This window comes from Clytia hemisphaerica, unplaced genomic scaffold (genome assembly GCF_902728285.1).
Source record: "Clytia hemisphaerica strain Z4C2 unplaced genomic scaffold, Clytia hemisphaerica genome assembly, whole genome shotgun sequence".
NCBI lineage: Eukaryota > Metazoa > Cnidaria > Hydrozoa > Leptothecata > Clytiidae > Clytia > Clytia hemisphaerica.
In genome coordinates, this window is record NW_027103824.1 from 297954 (window position 1) to 325843 (window position 27890).

General features: G+C 35.5%; 1 protein-coding gene across 2 annotated transcripts in view; it reads left to right on the plus strand.

The window, feature by feature from the left end:
• The first annotated feature begins 212 nt into the window (after positions 1-212).
• LOC136806681 (dynein axonemal heavy chain 6-like) overlaps positions 213-27890 on the plus strand; it is a 93509-nt gene continuing 65831 nt past the window's right edge. The window contains exons 1-32 of one of the 2 annotated variants that reach the window (XM_067063265.1): positions 213-367; positions 689-721; positions 977-1416; positions 1821-2033; positions 2318-2372; positions 2610-2744; positions 3615-3747; positions 4720-4970; positions 5168-5352; positions 6124-6353; positions 8582-8733; positions 9479-9733; positions 10414-10563; positions 11154-11283; positions 11715-11827; positions 12357-12500; positions 12717-12926; positions 14068-14280; positions 14740-14844; positions 15190-15362; positions 16448-16703; positions 17170-17316; positions 17734-17970; positions 18408-18563; positions 18909-19208; positions 19438-19591; positions 19960-20231; positions 20562-20663; positions 21699-21809; positions 23921-24010; positions 26580-26675; positions 27688-27884. In XM_067063265.1, the coding sequence (XP_066919366.1) occupies positions 263-367; positions 689-721; positions 977-1416; positions 1821-2033; positions 2318-2372; positions 2610-2744; positions 3615-3747; positions 4720-4970; positions 5168-5352; positions 6124-6353; positions 8582-8733; positions 9479-9733; positions 10414-10563; positions 11154-11283; positions 11715-11827; positions 12357-12500; positions 12717-12926; positions 14068-14280; positions 14740-14844; positions 15190-15362; positions 16448-16703; positions 17170-17316; positions 17734-17970; positions 18408-18563; positions 18909-19208; positions 19438-19591; positions 19960-20231; positions 20562-20663; positions 21699-21809; positions 23921-24010; positions 26580-26675; positions 27688-27884 (5543 nt within the window). In that variant the 5' untranslated portion in view covers positions 213-262. Of the gene's footprint in view, positions 368-688; positions 722-976; positions 1417-1820; positions 2034-2317; positions 2373-2609; positions 2745-3614; positions 3748-4719; positions 4971-5167; positions 5353-6123; positions 6354-7458; positions 7853-8581; positions 8734-9478; positions 9734-10413; positions 10564-11153; positions 11284-11714; positions 11828-12356; positions 12501-12716; positions 12927-14067; positions 14281-14739; positions 14845-15189; positions 15363-16447; positions 16704-17169; positions 17317-17733; positions 17971-18407; positions 18564-18908; positions 19209-19437; positions 19592-19959; positions 20232-20561; positions 20664-21698; positions 21810-23920; positions 24011-26579; positions 26676-27687; positions 27885-27890 lie in introns of those variants that run through there. The other variant, XM_067063266.1, reaches the window with a different exon arrangement.

Genomic DNA, 27890 nt, shown 5'->3' on the forward strand with positions numbered 1-27890 from the left:
AGATAACTGTTTTTATACCCTTTTATCTTCCTTTCCTGCTCTTATAAAATGAAGTTTTCTAAAAAAATCCATTTCATGGCAGATTAAACAGAATCGGAAGTGCAAAAATAAATAAAATTTCTATGAATTTCAATTTTATTTTTATTTTGTTTTTGCAAAAAAAACGTCGGCGATTCCGTAAACCAGAAAATAAAAAAGTAATTGCCTTATACCAAATAAAAATTTTTGAGATAAAAAAAACTACTCAAAGGAGAGAAGAAATATGAATCATGAGCAACTTAAGGCAAGATTAATTGCTAAGCCAGATGTATTAAAAACAGATCATGGATTCAAAGCTATTAAACCATTACTTCCAAGAAGGAAAAAGGTTGGTTTTAGTCTTATCAAGATTCCTGTATAGCCTTAGTTTGGTCTTGATCTATTCAGCATTTTTGTATCAAATGTTCTCAACTTTATTATTTCTTTGCGATAAATTTTTCTCCCCTCCCTGGAAAAGATTGCAAAACAGAAGTTCTAGACACAGAAAAGTATTTAGTATTAAATTTAAATTCTAATGCTTTAAAATTATTTAGAGCTCGTAAATGATTCATAATAATGTTTCATTTTTTGTATCATGTCATTGCCAACCACAAAGCTTTTTTGTATCATTTTCTAAATATTTTAATTGTTTTTTTTTTTCATATGAAAGGAGCAACACTCTGGACTACCTGCAAATCCATTGGTATGAAAATTGTTTTTTTTTTAAGTTTACCTCTCTCTTAAAAAGGGAAGGTATTATGAGACCCCTGGGGGTCTATCATGAAAAAATATTTAAAGAAGTGTTTTTTCTCAATTACGTTTTTCTTACCCCTTCTTTATAAAAGACTTTAAAAGATAATGCTGAGCTCAACAGACTAATTTAATATTTTTGATCACCAAGGCTAATTCAAAAGTTCCTCTATTTTACTTGATTTAATCTCTTCTATTTAAACTACAGCCCCATTTGGCAGCTTATCAAAGGAAGCAAAATGAAAATCGTGGTCCAGCTATTTTACCAATTGTTCCTGAACCAGATGCCAAGAGAATCAAATGGAAACATTCAATAGAACCGCTTGCTAGAAACACATCTCCCTTACCAGAACTACCAGATGAGCTTAAAAAGAAACAGGATGATCTAGATATGGGGTCTGGTCATAAATTAATTCCCTTACCGCCAAAATGTAATGTGAAAACTGGATTTCGTAGAGGTGTTAGGCCAGCCTCATCTCACGGCAAGAAACAGTTTTATGACCAAGAAATTGAAGATATCATTGATTCTGAACTATCAGATCCTTCTGAGATTCTAGAGATTGTTCGTAATCATCCTAATGTTGGATTCTTCTACATGAAAACTGCGGCACCAAGATCATCTATAAATTATAACCCATACAATGTCAAGTAAGTTGCTTTAAATTAAAAACTGTTTCAGTGTCAACTCAACCTTTAGTAAAACGTTAGGAGTTAGTGTTTGAGTTCACCAGGAAGTAATGACGTAAAAAAACGTCTGAAGCTCTTGCCTTGACATCTTTACAGACAAAGACTTTTGATATAATTTTTTTGGCGTGACTCTTTCCATGACTAAATCCCTAAAAGCAGACTGTCACGTTAAGAGTTAAGGTGTATTCTGCCACTCTACTGGTTATGGTTTATTTATACAATACTGTACTGTAGATATTAAATCATATTTTTAAGACTGCTGAATTTTTCTTGCTTACTGTAAAGTTTTTCAAGCTGGTATCAGCGAGGAATAACAGTTCTTTCGTGACCATTAATATTGGTCGTTTTTCCTCAATTTCAATCAGGATCACGAGACATGAAAAAGTAGATAAAGGAGATCATTACACCATAAGCAAACTTGGTGTTACCCACATATCATTGTCTGGTTCTGAATTCACTGGACTGAAGCAATGGGAAAAAGACCTCAACCATTATTCAAAGTTAATCAAAATCAAAACATTTGCTAATTTCCGCATGTGGAAAGCGTTTTATGTTTGGAAAAAGAATGTCAAAGGAAGGTAGAAAAATATTTCAATAACATGTACTTATTCATTATTATTCTCCAATTATTTATCCAATGTTCCTGTTCCTTTTTGTTACTGTTCTTGTTCTGTTCGTAGTGGCCCTTCGTGGCCCTGTCTAAAAGCTCAAAGGATTCAGCCACTCATAAAACATTCGTTATTATTATTACTGTTATTATTCATAAGTTCAGAGCTATATCGGTGATGGCAACTGTTTGGATACTTCACACTTTTAAAGTACAATTTTCAGTTATAATTGATTTGTCTTTACCTTACCTTAGGAAAATCACTATCGCAAGAGATAATCTTCTGAGTGATCTATTCATTGTCAACCAGGTAGGTGCATTACTTTTTAGGGGTTTTTCTATTTGTTAAGTTTGTTTATTCTAATCATGTAATAAAATCAAGAAATTCTAAACTCAAATTTTCAGAGAAATTGGATTCTCTACTTTTTTTCAGAATTTCTGCATGGTCATAAATAGATACTGTACTGAGAAATTGCTAAAATGGTGAAATATCAAAACATACTTTTCTGCCAAACTAATGTGAAATTAATTTTATATTATTTTCTAGTCATTGCGACCGGCTTTGCTTAGTATACGTGACATGTGCCACCGTATTAGTGATATGGGTTTGTGCAGAGTAGAGAAAGGTGTCACCTATACACTTGATGAATTCAGAAACTTACAATTTCTCCAGTTACAACAGGTAGGTTTTGGTAAGAATTGTTCAGCAAATCTTTATATATAAAGATGTAAAAATCCATAGAAAAATCAGAACCAACCTTTTTGACCGGACTGTCTTACAAAAACTGGCCTTTAAAGCTCTTACTTTAAAAATCATTAGTTTTTTTGCCATAAATATCATTATCTTGGATTTTGAATGTAAATTAGTAGACTATTAAAAAAATTCGTGTAGGCCGAAATCTTAAACTTTTTAAACAAATAAATACCTTGTTTCATCAATCATTTTCTAAGGTGTTCATTTTCTCTATTTTCTCTATACTATATAGCCGTAGTAGTTTATAAATCTTGATTCCCGTCTAGGAGATCAGGGTTCATTTTTCACTCGGTGCTATGATTCACTTCATGGCAAGTGAATGAATGTACCTTCGCCCGGGTCGATCCAGACCATGCCTTGTGAGGGGAACTGGGTACCATCACTCTGATAAAAGAGTATGGGGAGTATATCAGGCATTGCGAAGATGTGTCCTCGCATGTAGTTCCGGTATCATCGTCTATACACCTATAACTCTGTCGTGTCGCGAGCGTAGGGTTAGCAGTGTCTGGTAAGCGTGGTAATTTCCCTATCCTAGGGTAGTTATCTATCCAGGGATAGAGGCCCATTTCGGATGATTCGGGGGGTTCACTTCTCTTCTCTTTCTTCTCTTTCTTCTCTTTCTTCTCTTTTCATTTTCTCTATCAACCATCATTGCCATCATGGCCGTCATCAAAAGGGGTTGAACCTAAAAAATGACTTTCCTTTGAAAATCTTTTGATTAGCCCTTGAATTTTTAAATTTCAATTTCTTCGTTGAATATACAAAGAATGTCTTTTCATTTATCTTTAAAATTAATAGGTGACTGGACGTTTGAGTGAATTTCATGATCTGGTAAAAGAAGTGGTTCGAAGTGCATGTCGAACAGCTCTCTTAGAAGCAGGGTTCGTACCGGACGAACATTACAACAGTCAAAATTCAACGCTGGACAACGGTATGTTCATTATTGTTTTTTAAGTTTTTTTTTTTAATTTTATCGGTCAATACAAAATCTTAAAAAGAATCTAAGCAAAATCCAATCTAAAATCAGACTATAATCTGTACAGCTCAACGGTGAGTGCGCAGAAAAAGTTTGCAGTTATAATCTTTGCTTGAAAAAAATTGAAAGAATGATATTGCATTCACGTCAAAAGAGGGAAATGCATTGAATTTTGACAGCCAACTTTCATCCCGCTTTGATTCAAAATAAGGGGGGAGTGGGTCGTCTAAACCAAGGTTAAGGTCGATAAGTGTATGTTGTCGAACTGAATCATTCACGTTGTTTTTTGGACCTACACCCTAACCATTGTATGTTCGTTCGTTCGTTCGTTAGTTACCAGCTTTTCTCGAGATTGGCGCTTTCATTCTTTATGATTTTTTGCACAAAGATGCATAACTATAAACCCTCGAATGTGACGGAGCCCGATTTTCGAAAAAAAAATTGGGGGGCAAATTTGGGCCAAAAAACGGCTATAAAACGGGTTTTTTGGACTTACTTTGTGAAAAATTGGATCATTAATTTTTTCTGATTTTTTGCATGAAAAGTAGGGTACCATCATAGTTAAAATATGGCTTAAGCAGATTTTTGTAAAAAAAGAATTTTTCAACTCAAAAAACGCGTCTTTATCTATAAGAATCACTATTAATAAGAATACATCAATGTTCTTAAAATTACTGAATTTTCTGATTAGATATGTTTTTTTGCTCATGAAGTCTTGAATATGAAAGAATATTTCAAGAGCATGAAATTTTGGTTTCTAAACGTTTTTTTAATAAGAAACAAACGACTAATTTTAATAGATCGTCACTATTTGTGTTCTGAATGATTGTTTAATGGTCACGCTCACGTAGATATCAATTATATATGTGTTAAATGCATAACCAGGTAGGTCCATAAAAGTATCACTTGTTTCATTTTGCTCAACAGGACCATTTAGTTCGCCGTACGATGAAGAATACGAAATGTATGAAGAACCTGACAAAATGACGTATACTGAACAAGCCAACAAACGTGGTCATTGCCAACGTCTTACCAGCTTTATTCGTCTGGCTGATTACCTCATTGTAAACACCATGCATGTTTTGGTTGTCAACTCTGTTGAGATTCTACGTAATTATTTGTCTGAACAACTACAAGTGGCTATGCAAAGTTCTGGTCTTGAAATCAAAGTGAAAGAGGTAAGAAAAATGCGTTTGCTTTTTGAAATTTTGATCCCTCTAGAAAGGCTGACATAGCCTTCTGACAATTCCTGGTAAAGAAGTCTCACAAAGACGTAAGTGTTTTGTGTTAGAAATGTGTTTTTGTGCTTTTGCAACGGAAAGCAATGAATCATTTTGACCTTATAAAAGGAAAAAATGATATCTATTTTATCTAGGTTGAGGATACCATATTAAATCCATTGTTCAAAGTTGAGTTGTTGCTAGAGCCTAGACCTCTCCATTTTTCACCAAGTCTCGATGATTATCGACATGGTTTGAGTGAAGTCATTGGCAGTTTTCAAGATACGGTTTTGAGTGTGTCCAATTTGGTGCCAGATACCTATTTTGATGCATTCACAAGGTATGTTATTTTACTTTTCGCAATATAAATTCACCATGCCTTCGCTGAAGCACGTTCCTTACGGACTCTCCAAAATAATAGTGGCACCTCCAAAATAATAGTCATTTCAGCTACCTGAGTAAAGACCAAGCAATTTTTCTTAACATTATAGACAGAGTTCTTGGGAAGCTTTTAGTAGCAACGAAAGTGATCGAGGGAAATACAGTTGCTCTTTATGATTCATCATTCTCAATTCGAACAAAATATTCCTTCTCATAAAAACGCCCATAAAATACTCTCTAACTTATGTCAATTAATTCAAGTGATTTTATAGTAAAGTAAGTAAGTTTTCGACCGCAGTCCCTTTTCTCTAACAGTCTACCAGAAGGTAGGAGGAGTGTGACACTCTTTCCCCTGTATTTCTCTACTTACCCTTGATCCGTCTCTTTATTTGCTGAGCATCTATCAGAGGGGCATCAAATACCATTTTGAGAATCTTTTATAGTATGACCCAGCTGGTGGTTAATTCCACAACCTTTGAGCTCGTGCTACGGCTGCTACGACCATTGATTTCAAAGCCCCGAAGCGGCTAGATCCGAAATTCCTGGATGGAGAATCAAGCCACTTAAATTCCCACCCAGACCACGTGACCCGTGCATTTTTGAAACAAAATTTCTAAATGCGGGGCAAACTTACGGCTTCACTTTTTCTTGCTAGATAAAGGTTGAAAATTCCTCTTCAAACTCAACTTCTACCACCCCATTATTTTATTATTGTTTCCTTTTACCTTAGGCCAATCATCAACGGCAAAATCGAAGAGAAAACATGCGGTGAAGGACCAAGCTTAATGAACATGTTTGATGATGATTCCCATCTCAGTGATATCATACAAAACATTAAAGAATGTATCAATGAAGGCTTTGATACAGCCAATAAATATGCAACTACATTTGATCAATACCAATCTTTCTACATTGAAAATGAAACGCTGGATTTGGAACAAGTCAGACGTGCTGAGCACGGTAATTTAATTGTTTTGTTGTTGTCAAAATATTGTAATTCTATCATTATTGAGATATTTTCTTCTTTAAATGAAATTGAGTCAATTATAAAATTGAGTCTCCATAACTCGAGCACGCACGGGAACACAAATTTGTTCGAATTGAGGAAATTTCGAGTCATGGAGTAAATTTGTAAGGAATTGTTAACTGAACTGATGAGATAACTTGTTCGAGTTGAGAAGATATTCGAGTTATAAAGGTTGAGTTAAAGTGACTCTACTGTTTACTCCAAATATATTCGATTAGCATTCCCTATACAGCATGAATTTGTTAGAAAATGAGAGTTTTATAAAATGCAACTACATTTGATCAATACCAATCTGATGGCATTCAAAAATTGTGTGAGGTTTTCAAAAACAGCAAAAAAAAAGAAATTTGAATATCCTTTTTAAAAATAACTCTTTCCAAACGAAACTTCACAATATTGGTTCTAAAGGTGATATAAGTAGGTTGAAAATTTTTTTTGTAAAATGGGCCAAAATTGCGGCACAAATCAAGAAAAACACTATGTTGATAAAACAGCAGCCGCAAATTTGTTCAATGAGTAAAAATAATTTTTTTCAGATGAAACTCGTAGCAAAAGGGTTTATCCACAAAATATCAAAAATGGAACCAAAATTATTGGGTCATTGGGCTAGAATTGCGGCTCAAAGTTGAAGATTTTTTTCATATATGCTTTGATTGAAGCCACATTTTAAGCCCATCGAAAACCCTGCAGCCACAAATTAATTATAAGACCTTAAACTACCAATTTCAAGAAAAATGTTTAAAAAATATTCAAGTCTTAAAGCAGGACAGCACATGAGCCAACCCTAAAAATGCCAAATAATACTTATATGTAACAGCTCAGAAGGTTATATGTACAAAAAATGGTATTTGCAGCCACAAAATGTACACTTTTTCTTAAAATAACACTCACTGCATTGTGTCAGATTGTGTTTGTTTTGCATTAGGCTTTGCAAATATTCATGTTTCGAAAACAAAACCCAACCTGGAATGTGTAAATTGATAAATTAGTGATTGAAAGCCACATTTTAAGCCCATTGAAAACCCTGTAGCCACAAATTAAACCCATAAGTATCTTTATCAGACTTTAAACTACCAATTTCAAGAAAAACGGTTAAAAAATATTGAAGTCTTAAAGCAGGACAGCACATATAAGCCAACCCGTTGAGTGAGCCACAGTGACATACAGCCACAAAACCTGCCTTCACTTTGCCATCTTATATTTCAAGACTGAATCACTCAACTTCAAAGGGAGCCACATTTTTGGAAAGCTCATCAATTTCCTTATTTTATGGAATTTTGTACTACACAGCAGCCACAAGAATGTCAACGCTGTGGGCTAAAAAGTGACTGTGATTGAAAACCTCACTTTTTGGGGTATTTTTGAATGCAATCATCTTTCTACATTGAAAATGAAACGCTGGATTTGGAACAAGTCAGACGTGCTGAGCATGGTAATTGTTTTGTTGTTGTCGAAATATTTTAATTCTATTGTATCATTATTGAGATTTTCTTCTTTAAATGAAATTGAGTCAATTGAGTCTCCATAACTCGAGCAAGCACAGGGAACACAAATTTGTTCGAATTGAGGAAATTTTGAGTTATGGAGTAAATTTGTAAGGAATTGTTAACTGAACTGACGAGAGAACTTGCTTGAGTTGAGAAGATATTCGAGTTATAAAGGTTCAAGTGACTCTACTGTTTACTCAAAATGTATTCTATTAGCACTCCCTATACAGCATGACTTTGTTAGAAAATGAGAGTTTTAAGTTTTAATTAGACGGAATAAGTTGGTCAATTTATACAGATGTATCCCGGTATGATTAATTTCGTCATGAAAGTCTTTTCGGGAACGACTTCTCGTTTACTCAAAGTGTTCACAAACATTTTTTATAAAATCCGTGTAATACAGTAAAATGGTTGTTTTACGATAATACAGTGATTATTACGAGATAATATTACCCTTTTTACGCTTGTCTAATTTAGCAACGGTTCCTTTTACACTGGTTCTTATTACGCCCCTGACTGAAACAGAACGCCAATAAGGGCCGGCGTAAAAAGAGCCGATAACGTAGTTTGTCCATTCCATTATTTTTTGCTTTTATTTTCCACTATGTCTAAATCAGTCGTCTAGGCGTGCTAGACTAGCATTTTGTAAGTATTTTCTTTTCTTTTTACAACAGATGTTGCTTTCTTTTCGGAGGCTCTTGGAAAATACAACAGCGAATATGAGGTCGCAATGTCCATCAAAGAAACGTGTAACATTGGTATGATGTTGGTTGATACCAAAGAATTGAAAAGAGTATTGACACCTTCTCCTGTGAAATGCTTGGAGGTAATAAAATTCACTATTATTTGGTCATTTGAAGTAGTAGAGATGAAGCGTTCTTTAGAAAAAGTAGAAAAATTGTTTTATTACAGGTTATTGACCAACCAAATCAAATTAGAACTTGTAAAAACTCCATCTTGTCCTCTTTTTTGCTTAACTCAGATCTCAGATAGAGTGATTTTGTCCAATGCTTCCATCAAATGAAAGTGCCCTCCAAATCCAAGAGTGACGCGGCAATGTTAAAGATTTAAAAGTTTATTGTTCTATTCCGAGTGTTGTGCGAATTTAATTGTTCAAACGTTACCCAAGCTAATCAGCCCATGGCCAAATGACGACCAATGCATTTATCTTGGCAGGCCAATGGAACTAATATGGTAACTTAAGACAGATCACGTTATTCGAGCATTAATTTAGACCATGTTCAGACGTTATTCCGTTCCGTTCCATTCCGAAACAAGTGTGAACGTCGAAATTCGAAACGTCAAAAAAGAAGACGTTACAAAGCAAACCAGATCGAAACAGTTTCGCTCCACTTTTTTCATCGGAACGGAACTGCCCCGTTTTCTTGCTCCAAAACGTTCCGAAACCAATATGAACACACTGGATCCGTAACGAAAATCATACCGGAACATAACGAAACAGTAACGTGTAAACATGGTCTTAAACCCAACCCCCTCTCATTCAACTTTTAGTATAATGGTTGATAAAGACATTTTGAGATTTTTACGTTATCATGTAATTCATCTCTTAGGTCATCAACGACATCTTACCGAAACTAGCTAAGAAGAAAGTTGACGCTCTCATTCAGTTCGCACAAAACGCTCAATACAACTTAGAGATGAAGCCTCAATCAACAATGGAGTTTGTGGAGAGCCTGTCTTTCTTAGATGAAATTCAGGACCAAATTGATGCTAAAGAACAGCAAGCAGAGATAGTGAAACAATTATACGATTTGATTGAACAGTACAGGGTACCAACGCCACCTGAAGATATGGCTGTCTACCAGGTAAAGGGATCTTTGCAACCCATTCCAATGCTCTGCACTGTACTGCAGTGTACAAAGTTCTGTTTCATCCATGTTTGAAAAGAGGCTTTACATTTCCAACAATTTAATTTTGATGTTTTAAAAGTTAAGAGAAAAAGTATTAGTTTTTATCGCAGTTTATCGTTCCATACGGTAAAATCGACTGTTAAAATCGGTGAACAATGAAACAAATTGATGTAAGTCAGAAAAATTATCAAAAAGTCATCTTTCATGAACATGCAAAGTATAATTTTAAATCTTCCCTGAAAATTTCATAAATCTACGTTTGATAGAATTGTCTGTCTACGTCAAAAGTTATTTAAAACACACTCGGTGTAAGAGGTGTTTCAGGTCTGTTTGAAATCTCAATTTCAAAAAGGATGCCCTCTATCTTCCATTGGGGCTGATTTTGAAACGCAGACTCTCTAGCCTTTATGTTTATTACACAGGCTAATTTATTTATGATCTTTTAACCGTCGAAGATGCTTCCCACCATGTACGGAAAAAAGATTCGCGTCTACGATGGTTAATAAAAAAATCTCTATCACCGTTTTCACGCCCTATGGGTGACCCTTGTAATGTTGCAGTTTTTTTTTTAAAGAAACATCAACATGGTACTCTGTCATCACATTTTTTTTATTTATATGACTTTTTTCTTTTAGACTTTGAATCCATCAATGAACGGTGTACGTAATGCGATTGATAAATCTCTGGCAGAACGTGATCAGAATGTGGATCGATTCTGTTCAGCTTTGGATCGCGATATTGAAGATCTTGGTAAACAAGTCAAGCAAGTCAAACAGGCTGCACAGGTATGATAATCTAAGTCAATCTCGTCCCCACTAGGGTTTATATCATAGATTTATAAAGCCCGAATGACTAGATGGCGTACGTTTGCTGAAAAGTGTGCCGTGGTTAGGAAATCGTACCTAAGTCACGTGACATTACAATAGAATTTCAAGGCTTGACCAATCAGAAGCTTCGCGGATTTTCGAAAACAATGGCAACATTTTTTTCCGATATTCACTTTTTTTTCTCTGCAATGGCTTAAAGTACGACATCTAGCCCTTCGGGCTTTATAAATTTATGGTGTATATACATTGTTCATGGACGCGTTTGGTCTTTTTTTAAGATTGTAGGAAATTTGTTGATTTTCGAATAAAACAGAAGGTTTTTAAACTTTGTGAATAAGGGAATCATCCTTGAGGGAAAATTGCCCAAAATCTCTATTTAAAATGATCAAGTAAAGATGGCTGCTATGATAGAGCTCGTTTCCGAACTTAGTACTCAGAAACCATGATAATGCAAGCTGTTAGCTGCTGCGACTGATTTGCCTGGATTGTGTCTTTCCGTATAACACACTGTATTATAAACTTTTCATTTTTTGTCGAATTCTTTGTAGAATCCGGAAATTTTGGATCCATCATCGGAGGTTGACAAAGTGACAGATATCCTTCAAAATATGCACAAACAAATGGAGGACTTCCAACAAAGAGCTTTCCAATATAAAAGCTACCAGAAAAACTTCAAAGGTATGTACAAACCATTACTTCAAAACTCGAACCTCTAAAAGAGTTCATAATTTTTTTGAATGAACCATGGTTGACATTGAGATGGTAAACTGATCTGTTGAATTTTCTTATGCGTTGAGTTGATTATCAAAAGAAAAAAATAACATTTCCAGGAAGCCGGAAAACGAAAGTCAAGGAATGATTGAGTTGGATGAGATTGAATGAGAATTATTTCAATTCTGAAATTTTGACAAAAGACCAAGCGGGTTCCTATGAAAACAAGGAAAAATATCTAGGGGGACGCTTTCGATTAGACTAAAAATCCAGGTAATATTAAAATTCCTGAGGTTTGATTTTCCAGAATGGGTTTCCTAAACACGGGTCTGATTTTTGTGGAATTTTCCAAACCTTATAGATACTCTAAATCTCTCCAAATCTTCTTTTAATAACAGTTGAAGTGACGAAATTCGAAGAACTAGAAGAAGCACATGCTGAAGTTCGTTTGAAACAATTGTTGTGGGGATCACTTAAAGAATGGGATGTGTCCGTGGATGATTGGCTCCAGGTACTAATTTATTATAAACAATATAAGAAATGATTTCTATTTGAAGCTATTGTGATTGTTTTGAGCTTGTTTTATTTGTGGTTTTATTTATCGTTCCATTATTTTCAAATTTGAAAGGTTTTTCAATACGATTAAATTTTGGTCTATTAATTCCAGATTTTATAAGAGAGATGGTCCCATGTTAATCGAGACTTGACCGATTTTTAATCTAATCTGTCCGTCGCAGTCGATAAAATCAATTAATTCATTGTTATCGATTTAAAGATCGATTTAAAATCGATGCGATCGATAAAATCTAAGAGCGCCAAAAAAAGGCATCGATTATCAATTCTACTCGATATCTAAATTAAATTCCGATTAAATTCAGATTAAATTCAGCTATCATTGTTTGTAACAGATGATCGATTTTATCGATAACGACCGTTCGGTAAAATTCACTACTTCCTCTATTTGAACAACTGGGCCTAGAAATTGACTAGTGCACCCTTCTCTCTAGAGAAGAAATCAAAACTTTTAATTTGTTTTTAAGCTTCCATTTGAAGAGATAAACCCAGAAGAATTGAACACATCTGTCATGAAGTACGTCAAGAATGTCCTGCAGTTGGAAAAAGGTTTACCGCCCAATGGTGTTGTACCTATTTTAAAAGAAAAAGTTGAAAGTATGAGATCAAAGGTAGGTTTTTTTCTTAAAAGCGCTTTTTACTTCGGGTAAGATGGACGTGATTTTGACGATTTTTGACTACGAAATTTAGTTTATCGAGATTGTTGTATATAGTGCAACCCGATGGGTAAAGGTTTTTAGAAGAAGATTTTCTAGAAATATTTTTGCATCTTTCAATCTATCCTCTCCTCTTTAATATCAAATATTTCTTATCGTTTTGAATTCAAGGTGCCAACAATTACAGATTTACGAAATCCAGCATTGAAACAACGTCATTGGGATTCCATCGAAGGAATCTTAGCACACACGTTTAACGATGAAACGCCAATTACATTGGGATTACTTAACGAACTTAACGCCTTTGATTTTGCTGAAGAAATTCAAGAGGTCTCATCTCAAGCATCAAGTGAATCCTCTTTGGAAGGAATCCTTAAAAAGGTATGATTCGTTTTTCTGATGGGATATAAAACTTGTCCCAGTTATAGAGACATTCGAGTTATAGAGATTCGACTTAAAGAGACTCCACTGTACATTCTTTTTCATAAGAGCCAGTCCTCTGACCGTGGCGAATTTTTCTCATCATTTAAATTTCTGTGTGCTCCAACTTGGGACGAGTGTACGCAACATGGGACTTGTTGATATCTGGCCTGTATTTTCACTGACTTTTAAATCTCTTTGACAACAAATTTGTTTTGATAACTCCACCAAGTTTATCAATCATACTTTCTGTCATAACATGTCACGATAACTGATAGCGCGCCCTTTTTAACTTTTGTTTTCATTTAAAATGACCGGACACCGAATGGAGAATTAGAGAACGCCCGCCGCCTAACCGCCTACCGCCCGATGAGATTAACAAATAGCGAGTGTGTAACTTGCCGCGCGAGTGACGTCAAACGCTCACATTCGCGCGTGTTCCACTACGGATTTTTTTCATATTTCGATTTAAAAGCTAGCGAGTACCTCACTAAAAACCGGGATTTTTCATTAATTAATTGCGTAAAAGAACGCGGGTGACGTCTAGTCTAGGCTATTTAAAAGCCTACTCGGTGCGAAAGAGAAATCGTGTATTTTTTAATTCGCGGTTCATTTAACTCAAATCAAATGACTTTGGAGGTTCGGTGAAATGGTGGTGGAATGGCCGTCTCATGTTGTGTAAGATAGTCCCAAGTTGGAGCAGTTGACGGTACATTTTATGAACCTATTCCTTATTCTAAGAATTTTTAAATCGTAATGAATAAAATTGACGAGGAAGGAAATGAAACCTTTTCCCAAGGAGACCACCCCAAATTCGAGGATCTTTTTTGGCGAATATAAAGAATTTTTGAAAAGTTTTTTTAAAAGGTGTGCAACCTGTACCCATACTAGGGGTTTGAAAATGTCGATTATTGTAAAAAACAACAACTTCAATTCTAAATGAGCCATGAAATGACGATAGCCTTAAAGTCTAAAAATAAGGTTCATTTTCCTTATCGATGCTGAACTTGAATTTTTAATTTCTTGTACTAAGCTGAAAAGACGATAAAACACGTTCAACTTATTGTCAGGTGCTTTGATAAGAAATTTATGTCGTTTCTAGGTCGAAGATTCTTGGAAATCAGCAGAATTTGTTGTGTTATCACATCGTGATTCGAAAGATGTTTTCATCCTTGGTGGTACTGACGAAATTCAAGCGTTGTTAGATGACAGTCAAGTCAATATCTCTACAATTGCCAGTTCCAGGCACGTTGGTCCAATCAGACCCAAAGTCGACGAATGGGTCAAATCTTTAGCACTGTTTGCTCAAACTCTTGTAAGGAATTTTATTGTCAATTTATGATATTCATTACGTAATGTTTTCTATGGTACCATAAAATTTTTACCAGTAGTGGCAAAATTTGAATATTTTTTTCTTTAGCTTTAAATTTACCACTACTGGGCAACGTGGAAAACGTTACGTCGTGAATATCATGAATAATCAATAATCATTCTTATAAGAGCGGCAAATTACTTCATGATAAAATAAGTTGAGTAAGTTTGAGGAGCGATGGCCAAGTGGTCAAAGGCGTCAGTGTCTCAAACCAGAGATTCGAGGTTCGAATCTCCGCTCCTTCCAATGTTTCGTTCAGTTCATAGATAGCCGAGCCGGCTGGCCGTGGACCCCGTGAAAACAAGACTGTCTAAAAGTCCTAGATTACTGGGCTATTCACGTAAAATATCGACTCTATCTATCTATTGTCAATATCACATCTTTTCTTTTACTCCCTTCTAGGATGAATGGTTACTTTGCCAACGGAACTGGCTTTACTTGGAAAGTATTTTCAGTGCACCTGACATTCAAAGACAATTGCCAGCAGAAGCAAAAATGTTCTTACAGGTTAGAAAAGCAAATTGCGAAATAAGGGCATGACGTTCGTAATTCCATTACGCTTTTTTGCATCTCAATGTCAATCAAATGAAATCTTTTCGATTTTGGTGATTTTGGTCATTTTTTCACGTTATATCCAGAATATTCTGCAAGATATATACCCTTGGGATGTCTAAACCTTAGAGATGGTTTTTATCGTGTGCTTGGTCCATGGGCCTTCCTAGTAGCTCAGGGTTTTCGAAAAACCTTAAAACAACACCTTTTTTCTAAAACTTTTTTTCCGTCTTGCCAAAATATTATAGAAAAGCGCGAAAATTATTTAGTGTTTTGAATATTGTTTTTATAATTTTGTAGGTGGATAAATCATGGAAAGATATAATGAGGAAAACGTACAGACTTCCCAACGCTTTGAGAGCGGCAACACAACCAGGTCTTTTGGAGACATTCCAACAGAACAATTCATTGTTGGATCAGATTCAGAAATGTCTTGAAGCATATTTGGAATCAAAGTGTATGGTCTTTCCAAGGTTAAACTTTTTTTTTTGGGTGGACTAAAAAAAGTTCTATTTTCTCTATGTACTACTTTAGGCGTACATACTTTCGCGAGCAGAAACTTTCGCAAGCTGTCGAAAATTCGCGAAATTCGTGACATTTACTTTCGCGACTTTGAGGAAAAAATGTTTTTCGCCAGCATAAACTTTTGCGAATCGTTGGATAAAAATGAGAATTTTCGAATAAAAAATGCCTTAAACTTGAAAAATATTCTTTAAATCGGCTATAGACGGTCGATCTGACGGATGATTTCGAGGTTTTATAGATTTCCATTTTTTTGAGAATTTTTTGCGAGCATAAACTTTCACAAATTGCCCTGTTAAGAATTTTCAAAGACATTTACTTTCGCGAAAAAGGCCAAAATTCGCGAAAATCGCGAAAGTTTCTGCTCTGTTTGTACGCCTAAAGCATTTCACATGATTTGAATAATGTACCTATCAAACCTTGCTTCAAAAGATGCAATGGAGAGACTTGGGTTTGAGTTTCCCATGGTTAACGTTTTTTTTATAAAAACCAATAGATTTCGTCTCAAGATGGGCTACTGTTAATTTTACTGTTAGTTTCTTTACTTAAAGTCTGTTAAAATCACTACTGCCTTTGTAACTTTTGAAATCTGAGGCTCAGATTATTCTTAAAATTTGTTCTTAGGTTTTGGCCGATTTTCAGCCTCGTGTTCATATAGCATTGTTCTTATAAAAAAAAACGTGTACAAATCGTAGATATTTTGGTTAAGATGCCTATTGCCTATTGAGATGTACTGAACCCGAAGGCTAGAGGCGAATCTCCTATTTTCAACTTCAGTCAAGCTAAAATATGAGAATGTTCGCGCGTCTGTGCTGAATACTTTAACGCAGCCTGGAGACATCAAAAATTGGATTTAATTGGATTTGACTGAGATTTGCACACTTGCACACTATGTTCAACATCTCGTTGCTTTTGCACCGTTTGGCCCTTTTAGAATCTTTTACTCGATCTTTCTTTAGTGTCATTGATTGATTGGTGTGTTTTTATTTATGTTATCCTCTAAATTTTCTCTCTTTTTCTCTCTTCAAATCTGCAGGTTTTACTTTCTTTCCAACGACGAACTTCTCGAAATCTTATCACAAACGAGAAATCCACATGCCGTACAACCTCATCTTCAAAAATGTTTTGATGCCATCGCTAAACTCGAGTTTGGTACAGTGGCCCAACAACCAGGCACAACGCCCCAAGATATGGGGGCGTCCATGGGCGGAGACGATGCTGCAGTACAGCAAAAGAGTAACGATATCTTGGCTATGATATCACCTGAAGGTGAAAATGTCTCTCTGGCAAAGGTATGTGAACATGTTATTGAAATGTTAATATTGATGTACTGATTAGACAGGGTAGGTAGACTTTCCATAACTCGCTCCTCTACAACTTGAATGGCTTGTTAAGTTAACTAAGATTAGATTTCCAAACCCCTGTAAAAATGTTAAGCCAGTACCTACTCAATGAAAGTGCGTAAACAATCCACTTTTACAGTCTCTCTTCTACTTCTGAATAACAACGCCTAAGATAGAACACAAATTTTTATTAACTTTAGATGAGAGGTAAACGACAGGTGGCTGGCTATAAACTTTAACGGCAATTCTACCAAAAGAACAGTGGACTAATTGTATTTTTTCTAGATCTTTCTATATAATTCGAAGAAATTATCATTACGTGTCAATACCATGTAATAAATCTTGGACTGTATTTCGAGAACAACACTAGTTTTCCGCTCGTTTCTGAATCCGACAACTTGATACATATTTTAAGGGTCTGAAAGCCAGAGGTAACGTTGAAGATTGGTTGGGTAAAGTTGAAGAATCAATGATGTCATCATTAAAGAAATTGACCAAAGTTGCCATAGCTGAGTATGAAATGAAAGCGAGAGAAGAATGGGTCACACAACACGCCAGCCAGGTATAATTAATATGTAGCAATTATGTATTTTTATAACACGCCAGTTCCCTTGCAAAACGTACTTTCCCCAAACAAAGTTTGTTACTTCTGTAGAGATTTCGATGGCGAGAGTACATGTTTTTTTGTAACCATACAAAGATTTAAAAACAGGCTCGGCATTAGGCTCAAGGTAGTGCTTAGCGTATGCTTAAATGTTTGCCATATCCGAGCCTAGATATCCTTATATATATGTAATGCTTTAAAAACGATATGCAACGGGAACACTTATGTAAAAATAAAACCTTTAAAACTATTCCAAGTTTAAAATTTTCAGTTATTCGACAACTCAGATTTTAGTATGTTGGAGACCCTGCTCGAAAAAGAATAACTCAAAACGGTGGAAATACTCCTAAGTTTATATATCAATGTTTTCATTAGGTTATTTTGACTGTTTCACAAACAATGTGGTGCCAAGAGGTCACTGACTGTCTCACCACAGATGATGATCGTATAGAAGCAATCAAGGGATTTGAACAAAAATCATTCACCAATCTCAATCAGTTGGCTGCCCTTGTTCGTGGTGTGATACCGAAATTAACCAGAAGCATATTGGGTGCATTGATCACAATTGATGTTCACGCCAGAGATATTATAAGTGGGATGGTTGAAAAACAGGTTTGAATTTTCTTTTCTAATCGACTTCTCCTTCATCCTTTATTTGCCAACAAAATTGCCCCATAAAACGAAGCTTCCCTTTACCCTTACTAAAAAGTTTTGATTGCTTGTCATCGGTCACAAAACGTCACAAAGACCTTGAGATGCTGAGAATCTTACTGGCTTCTTTGACGAACTTGTCTATATTTCTTTTCATTCATTTCGGAACCTTGCACCTCCCCTAATTTTTTAGCTAAGGGATAAACTGCTAGCCCGAAATCTCCATATTTACTTCCTTGCTTACTTACTTAGCATCGCCAGCCTTGAAAAATGCTGGTCCCAATAAGGTTTTCTTCGACTTTCTTCCGGGAAAAAGATTTCGATCCAATTTTTTCGGAATTGTGGTGGAAAGGGCGTTTAAACAAGTCGCCCATCAAATTATCTTAATGTATTTATAGGTCGATAATGATAACGATTTTGAATGGTTGAAACAGCTGCGTTATTATTGGGATACAGACATTGATAACAGCGTAGTGCGCATGTCCAATTCAACGTATATTTATGGTTACGAATATCTTGGTGCTTCCGCTCGTTTGGTCATCACACCCTTAACTGTAAGTATTGGCTGATTATCGACTTCTTTTTGAGAACAGTATGTCAACAAGACATTTTTACTGATATAGATTTTTTTGTATTGCAGAACTTAATTCAATGCTGAATACAGTCTCTAATACTTGAATGTCTCCTTAACTCGAACAAGTTTTCTTGTCTCTTCAGTTCGCATTGCCTTAACCGACATAACTCGAAAAAAGATCTCGAAAATTGTTTTTTTTTGTCGCAACGAGTGTGCTTCAAAAGATACGAGACACGTCAAGCGACAAGTTTGGTTAAATCAAGTTAACCTCTAGTGTTGTCAATTTATTTTCAAAATAATTCTCATATTTATTTATTTCTTTTAGGATCGTTGTTATTTATGTTTGATGGGGGCCTTACAACTGGACCTTGGTGGTGCACCTGCGGGCCCTGCTGGAACCGGGAAGACTGAAACTACTAAAGATTTAGCCAAAGCTTTAGCAAAGCAATGTGTTGTCTTTAATTGTTCTGAAGGATTGGATTATAAAATGATGGGTCGATTTTTCTCTGGTTTGGCTCAGTCTGGTGCATGGTGTTGTTTTGATGAATTCAATCGTATCGATATTGAAGTCTTGTCTGTCATCGCTCAACAGTTGCTGACCATCAGGAATGCAAAGATTGCCAGAGTAAGTATTGCTGATGTATGATCGTGTCTTCGATGTTTTGTCAATACTTATTTTTTTAATGGGTTTGCTGTAAAAGGCGGAATGTCTCAAAATATCATTATCGCCTTCTAATATTTATCACATCCTCCCCGCATTCTTTATTCGAAAATCTAACCGTTTTTTGATTTTTTTTACCGTCTGTTGTTTAAAAAACTGAGTTTAAATTTCCTTTTTTTTTTTTCATTTCCAGGTCAACCGTTTCATGTTTGAAGGTCGGGAGATTAGACTGATTCCCACTTGCGCTGCATTTATCACCATGAATCCAGGCTATGCTGGAAGAACAGAATTACCAGATAATTTGAAAGCTTTGTTCAGACCAATGTCTATGATGGTTCCTAATTACGGTATGTTATGAGCTATCTATAGTTCATGTTACTATGTATCTTCAACTTCAGTCGTCAGACTCTGCCAGTAGCATCGTCTTTTTAACTAACTCGGTATGTACTGAGATGACACGGTGCCTTATAACAAAAATCTTTGGTCGATTTGTGCCGGTTTGACAAAAAAAATTGTTTTTTGTAGGATGTAGATAGGAAATTGCACCGAAGTTAGTGCTAAGGATAGACATTTTGCTCCTCCTCCACACAAAGATAAATTGGCGACTGCGCAGCTCAATGTCATTACTAAACATTACTGGAAATCTTTTCTCGCTATGACGATAAGACTTTTGACCAAGCTATCTAAATCATATTGCATTCTATTTTTCATATAGGATTGATTGCCGAAGTTATTCTTTACTCAGAGGGTTTCGAATCTTCCAAAACATTAGCCCGTAAAATGGTCAACATGTATCGGCTATGTTCTGAACAGCTATCACAACAAGATCATTATGATTTTGGTATGAGAGCTGTCAAATCTGTCTTGGTCATGGCTGGTGCATTGAAAAGAAGCAACCCAGATTTGAACGAAGATGTAGTGTTGATTCGAGCTTTACGTGACAGTAATTTACCCAAATTCTTATCGCAAGACGCTATACTGTTTAGAGTAAGTAGATTATTATGTTCCATATATTTATTTTTTCTACCCATCCTCCAATGTGTTAGGGATGTCAAATGGCCTAGGAATCTACTCAAAATTGATTAAGTCACTTTGGTTTAATTTGATGTTTAGTTGTGACTGAATTCAAAGACAAACTTAAAAATCTGCAAGCATAAAAAAATATTTAAAGCATCTATAAACGCTATATTGCTGTGAGCCTTGCAAATCCGAGCTTGACTAATCAGGCTAGAGGTCAACAAAATTAACTCGTTCGGTTTTGAAAATTTTATATACTATGTTGTTGACCAACTTATAATCCTGCATTTTCAACTATAGGCCATCTTACAAGATTTGTTCCCTGGTGTTGACATTCCAGATCATGATTATGGTAAATTACAATCAGCCATTGAAGATTGTACATTGGCTAAAGGACTCCAGGTGAGTTTTATCATTTTAGACTACTGGATGGGAAATGAATCCACTTATTTCCCATCCAAAACGTGTGCCGCACGTGGTTTTAACACAAAAGTCTGACTGATAGTAAGACCCATCGCCATTTTCGAAAAATATGCTGCTTAAAACTGCTTAAAAACAAATAAAGGGTCAGATTCAGTCCGTCATTCTTAATCCAGCGCAAACCTTAAGGCTTCAGTTTTAGTTTTTCTTGCTTGAGAAAGGTTGAATATTCCTGTTAAGGGCTTTAGATTTCATGATTTGATGTGTTTGGTTCTTCACCCAATTCAATTTGGTCAGATAATTAGTTGAATTGTTCTCACTAACAATGTAAAAATAGGGTTTGCAAATGAATTCGAGGATGATTGAATAAAGGCTTCTCTTTTCGACAGCTATCTACGGTAGGTACTCGCTATTTCGAACTTTTACTATTCGAATCTTTTTATAATTCGAAGTCATTCTCAGTTCCTATATAATAAGAATCCTGATAAAATACTCTCTATAATTCGAATCTCTCTTTAATTCGAACAAATTAGACTTCCCGTTTGAGTTCGAATTAGTGAAAGTTAACTTTAAGTATTCGAAAGTAGGGGTTTATCTAATGGTTTTTAATTTTCCTTAAATCTAGTATTTTTAAGTACAAAAGTCCTCAATAAGCCCCAATGATAACCCAATGCTTTACCGTTCAAGCTGATACACAATTTTATTTAACGTTAAATGGACGTCGTGAATGTTAGATTGACGTTGTTTTGACGTTTTATGTATGCTTTGTCCGTTTATAGTCACTTACAAAACAAACCGGGTGCGCCATAAAGTTTATCAAGTTTATCAAGGATATTGTTAGCTTACGGTTAAAGAATTTTTGTTGGTTCTTCTATTTTTTTCTATAGAGAAAAACTCTATTTCAATTTTTCAACATTTTAAATTCAACAAAAAATCTATAACTGTACACTCACACAATATCGTGACAAACCTGTATCACCCGGTTTTCGTTCAAACTTTCGAATTTCCTTTTTCTAGGTGACATCAGCGACAGTGAAGAAAACAATTCAATTATATGAAACGATGCTTGTAAGACACGGTGTGATGAGCGTTGGACCAACTGGTGGAGGGAAAACTGAAAGCTATCAGGTATTGGGCTTTTCCAGAAAAAGATTTTACCCCCATTGTTGAGGATATTGATTTTTCGAAGTATCGAACCCCCTCGATATACTACTTTATTAGCAAAGACCCCCTGGATAGCCTCTCTTATAAAGATGCTTACCCCTGGGTATCGTATTTTCTACTTGAAAAGACACTTTACTTCCTGGATATCCGTTCCCTTGTAGATATTTAACCCCTTGGATATCCACTTTTTTGCAAAAATCGTTAACCCCCTGGATATCCGATATCCTCAACAGGGAGGCACGGACTATTTCTGGAAAAGCCCATTTACATTGGAAACATTCCGTTTTTTTCTTCTAATTAAAGCTAGTATATCTATTCATGAGTCTGTTTGCTTATTCTGCAAAAACATTCAACAGCTCCATTAAAAACACAGACAATTCATACCAATTCTTATTCGACACTTTGCAGTTAAAACATTGTTGTAAACTCTCTGGTCATTAAAATGTTATATTAAAGTTATTAAGTTACGTCCCGCGATATCTTTTGTTTTGATGATTGGTTGAATAACTGCAATCTTTATGCAAGCTCAGCGTTTTTGAAGGAGCGATTCAGACCTCGGAAAACATAATGTCAATCTAGCTTTAACTTTATAACTTGATCAACTGTACACATTTAATTTTTGTAACCATCATTCGTATCATAAATACCTGAACTTTCTATTTTCATATTTTCAATTTGACCTTTGTGTCATTATAGATCTTCTCTTCAGTGCAATGAATGGGCTTTTCTAGAAAAAATTTTTACCCCCACTGTCGAGGATATTGATTTTTCAAAGTATCGAACCACCTGGATATCCTACTTTATTAGTAAAGACCCCCTGGATATCCACTCTTAAAAATATGCTCAACCCCCTGGATATCCTCTCTTATAAAGATGCTTTCACCTGGATATCGTATTTTTGGACCTACCTCCGGGTGCCCCGGTGGAGGTCCTATAAATTAACCCATGTCCGTTCGTCCGTTCGTCCGTCCGTTCGTCCGTCCGTCTGTTACCAGCTTTTCTCAGGATTGGCTCATTAGTTTTTTCTGATTTTTTGCACAATGATGCAAAATGGTAATGCCCAGAACGTGACGGAGCCCAATTTTTGAGAAAAAAATTATTTGGGCAAATTTGGGCCAAAAACTGCCTAAAAATAGGGTTTTTTTGGACTTTGTGCAAAATCCTGTCATTACTTTTTTTTGATTTTTTGTACAAAGATGGAGGGCAAGATTCTCTAAAGAATGGCTGAAGTGGTTTTTCCCGGAAAATTCTTTTTCGCCTTAAAAAACGGATTTTCGTATTTTGGGGAAATTCCCTTTAACCAAATAAGAAAATATAGCTTTTCTCAATGTTGACTCATAATTTTTTTCTGATTTTTTGCACAATGATGCAAAATGGCAATGCCCAAAATGTGACGAAGCCAGATTTTTAAGGAAAATTATTTTGGGCAAATTTGGGCCAAAAACAGCTTAAAAGGTTTTTTGGGCCTGAATGGTTCAAGTGATTTTCGTATTTGGGGAAATTCCTTTTTACCATTTTACATTATTCAACACACAAGCTTTATTTTTCCATTCTGAATTTTTGTACAATTATTGTCACTTTTTTCTTATTTTCATCTGATGTTAATCATTAGGTAGGTCCATTCAGCATGTTGCTTGTTTAACTTGAAAAGACACTTTACCCCCTGGATATCCGCTTCCTTGTAGATATTTAACCCCCTGGATATCCACTTTTGAACAAAAATCGTTAACCCCCCTGGATATCCGATATCCTCCACAGGGGGGACATGGACTATTTCTGGAAAAGCCCAATCAAGAAGTCAAGATTTGGTACTAAAATCCAGTGTATACCAAAATCGCGCTAAGGGTCCGAGGGTCGATAATCGGGCGGCACATCCCGTCAGCTCGCAACCCTAGTACCCTCCCAGGACCAACATGAGCGCAAACATAGCTTTAATCAAAAATAAAATATTTGATCGCGATTTTTGATTCATACCATACCATAATCTTTTCTTTTTTCAAAATCTGAAGATTACTTGATGATGACTTGATTATTACATTATCATGAATTTAAAAAAAATAATACTTTCTCTTTAGATCTTGAAAGACGCTTTAGAAAAGCTACATGACGACGGTGAAATTGATCCATTTTATCAGCCAGTGCACACCTATGTACTCAACCCCAAGGTATAAAAACTGTTTTGTAGCATAATAATTTTGGTTAAGTCATCGTGGTGCTTTAGTTAAGGGGTCCGTCATTAAATAGCTAAATAGGCCCTTTATATCTTTCTGATAAGGAAATATCTTTCTTTCCAGGCTATCGATTAGAATAGCCTGTCTCACAGACTAGCTTCAAAAAATAAAACTTTGGGTTTTTTTCTGACAGATGATCATCCTAGTCATGCAATGCCCATACTTTATCCACTACAAACACTGCCGCATTAGAAAGTACATTATCGGCCAAAACTTATTCGGCCCTAAGTGTAAATTTTGGCTTGGTGACTAAAATTTGGGCCGACTAAAAATTTGGGCCAAATTAAAAGTTTATAATTAAGCTTTCCTTATTTTCCAGTATTTCAAGCCTTCTCCTATTTTCCCTGATTTTCCATCTGTTTGTAAATTTAGAAATTTACAATTTTTTTGTCGGCCCTTAGTGACTAAATTTTGACGAGGTGACTAAAATTAGGGCCGACTAATAATTAAGGCCGACTGAAATTAAGGCCGACTAAATTTTAGCCGATAAGGTAACCTGTTTCGAAAATTTACAGTCCAAGGAACTAATTTTCGTGGGATCTACGTGTTAGCCAAATTTTGTCCATTTTCGTTGAAAATTGAAGAACTTTGTTGATAAAAACTGCGAAAATAAATCCCCGTAAAATAATTTTATTTCTTCTGTGAATTTAAGTCCGGTCTCCATTTGCGCGCGCTGCGATCGCACTTTTTGGCTTCAATCATTTTTGCTTGGAAAAAGATTACGTCATAAAAATAAAGCGCGCGCTCGAAAAAAAAGTTGAACACATTTCAATTGTTTTCAACCGTTACGTCAGATCGCGCCAATGGAGTTGTTTCATTTTTCTTTTGACCAATAGCGTGGAAGCTTTGCTCCAGGGGGGGGTACCAAGTCAGTGTACTGGACCATAGGGTACTAACTTGATTTTTGGATTTTTTTCCAAAAAATTAGACCACCACCCTTTTTAGTACACTGTACTAACTTTTTTCACGGTCGGGGCTTTGACACCACCCTTTCAGTACACTGTACTAACTTTTTTTCACGGTCGGGGCTTTGACACCACCCTTTTAGTACACTGTACTAACTTTCTTCCACAGCCGGAGCTTTGATACCACCCTTTTAGTACACTGTACTGAGGTTTTTCTTTAACTAGATTTTTATTACCACCCTTTCAGTACACTGTACTAGCTGTTTTTTCGATCAGATAAGTTTAGAAACCACCCCTTATAGTGCACTGTTCTAATTTCTTCTTGGCCAGATAAGTTTAATTGCCAGCATATACAAAGGTTTTGACGCATTTTGCTAAGAAAAGCACCAAAATAAAAAAGGAAAGATTTGAATATTAAAATACTTGAATCCTGTTGAATCCTTATATAGTACAAACACTGAAACAATGAAACAGACAAAGCAAAGTCAATCAAATACAGTGAAATTAGCTGAAATTAGCACGTCAAAACACTCAAAACCAACTTTGAGTTATTTCCCTTCTTGTGACTTGATTTCTGATTGTCTGGCAAGCTGTAGCAGTTTTTCTTTTTTGAAAAATAAAAATAAAAGACTTAATAACATTGTACACAAACTGAAACGGAAAATCTTTTATCAAATGTAATATTATACAAAATATATAAAAAGGTGCTTTCCCTGTAATATTTTATAAAATATCAAATTTTAAAAATTCGAAAAATTACACTATAAGAGTCGCTTTTCAGCCAAATTTTTCCTGCACTGTAAGGGACCAATTTTAGAGACCTGATTTTTGGCCGAACGTACGGTCGTTTTCACCCCCTCCCCCCGGTGATTTCACTTATATACAGATTTTTTTCAATTAACATCAATCCAACAAGGTTACTAAAAACATAAAACAATAGAGCGGATTTTTTTTAATAAAACTTAAAAGCTTCGATTCGAACGTTTACACAAATTCTTGTTGTTGCCATAATGTAGATAGGGCCTTAAAGAAAACGTAAACAAGATTGAACTTAAGGCCGGTCTCCACTTGCGCATGCTGCGAATCTGAAACAAATCCAATCAAGTAAACAGGAAACATTGGGAGAAAATCAGTGTACCAATTTGTATAGCTTAACCAGCCTTGACTTGAAGGTCTCGGACCAGCTTGGACCTGGCAAATTAGGGCAAATATACATGGGAATTCACTGAGTTTGTGTGTTTTTACCATGAAATTAGTACAATGTACTAACTTCTCAGTGTGTATCAATTCAGAACACCAACCTTTCTAGTACAGTATACTAACTTTTTCATTGTATTTTTCTCAGAGGACCACCCTTTTAGTACACTGTACTAACTTTTTCATTGTATTTTTCTCAGAGGACCACCCTTTTAGTACACTGTACTAACTCAATTTAACCTAAAAAATACACCACCCCACCAGCTATGGGCCAGTACACTGATTCGATACCCCCCCCCTGTTTGCTCAAAAAAGTGCGATCAAAGCGCGCGCAAGTGGAGACCAGCCTTTAGAAAACGAGGTATAATCATCACACCATGGTTTCTTTCTTAAATTGACAGTCTATTTCAATGGGAGAGTTGTATGGTGAAGTCAATAAACTGACCATGGAATGGCAAGATGGTTTGATGGCTGTCTCTGTCAGACATAGTGTTCAGGTATATTACATCATTTTGTTTTAGCCAAGTTAGGAAACCATCGTCCGTAAACACGGTTTTTTATAAGAACGTCCAAAATTTTTGAAGCCTTTGGATGTTCTTAACTTTTTGAGTTTTAAGCCTATGTTCTTTAACATGTTTTTTTTTTCGCTATTTTTTGACCATTTTTACCCATTTTCCTAAGAAATCGGGTGTTTTTGAGTCCATAAAGCCTTAAAATGTTCTTAACTTGTTCTTAACATTTTGGCCGTTGATGCCTTATGTTCTTATGTTTGTTCTTAAAAAACCGTGTAAAAGACCCCGGTCTGGAAGCCTTTTGTTTCTTTCCAATGTTTCTTACTTAAACTTGCGTTGAGAAATTAGTTTGTTTTGCTCACTTTTGATCATGTGATTAAAATCTTAAACCAATCCCAACGTGAGTTCTTGGTTACGTGATCAAAAACTGAGCAAATTTATTTTTATCTTTTGATATTAACAAAGGTAAAAGCTAACAAAAAGTTAAAACAATAAGCTTCCGGACCAGATTTTTTATACCGGCTATGACGAAACTAAGAGTCATATTACACGTTTTTTTTTTATAAGAACATCAAAAATTTTCGAAGCCTTCGGATGTTCTTAGTTTTTTGGATTTGAAGCCTAAAAATGTTCTTATTTTCAGCATTTTTTGAGCATTTTGATGTAATTTCTTAAGAAAATGCATGTTTTTAAGTCTCCAAAGCCTTAGAATGTTCTTAGAATGTTCTTAAATTTTTGGGTCTCGAAGCCTTATGTTCTTATATAGTTTGTTCTTATAAAAAAAACGTGTATCTGCAGAAGTCTTTATAAATTTCGACTAGCTTTGCAAACCTTGTAATTAATCGTTGCGTCAGTAAAATCCTATAAAAGCCGGTTTGACCATGTAAACTTGCCTTTTTGAACGAATTTCCCATCATATAACCTTAGAATTATTGACGCTGCTTCAGAGTGGTTTTCATAACAGAAGATGTAGATTTTGTCCTTTTTAACCTTTTAGGACACAACAGAAGACCACAAGTGGATTGTATGCGACGGCCCTGTGGATGCCTTATGGATTGAAAACATGAATACTGTATTGGATGACAATAAAATGTTGTGTTTGGCCAACTCTGAACGTATCAAGTTGAATAATACAATTCACATGTTGTTTGAGGTCAAAGATTTGGCTGTCGCCTCTCCTGCCACAGTCAGTCGGTAAGC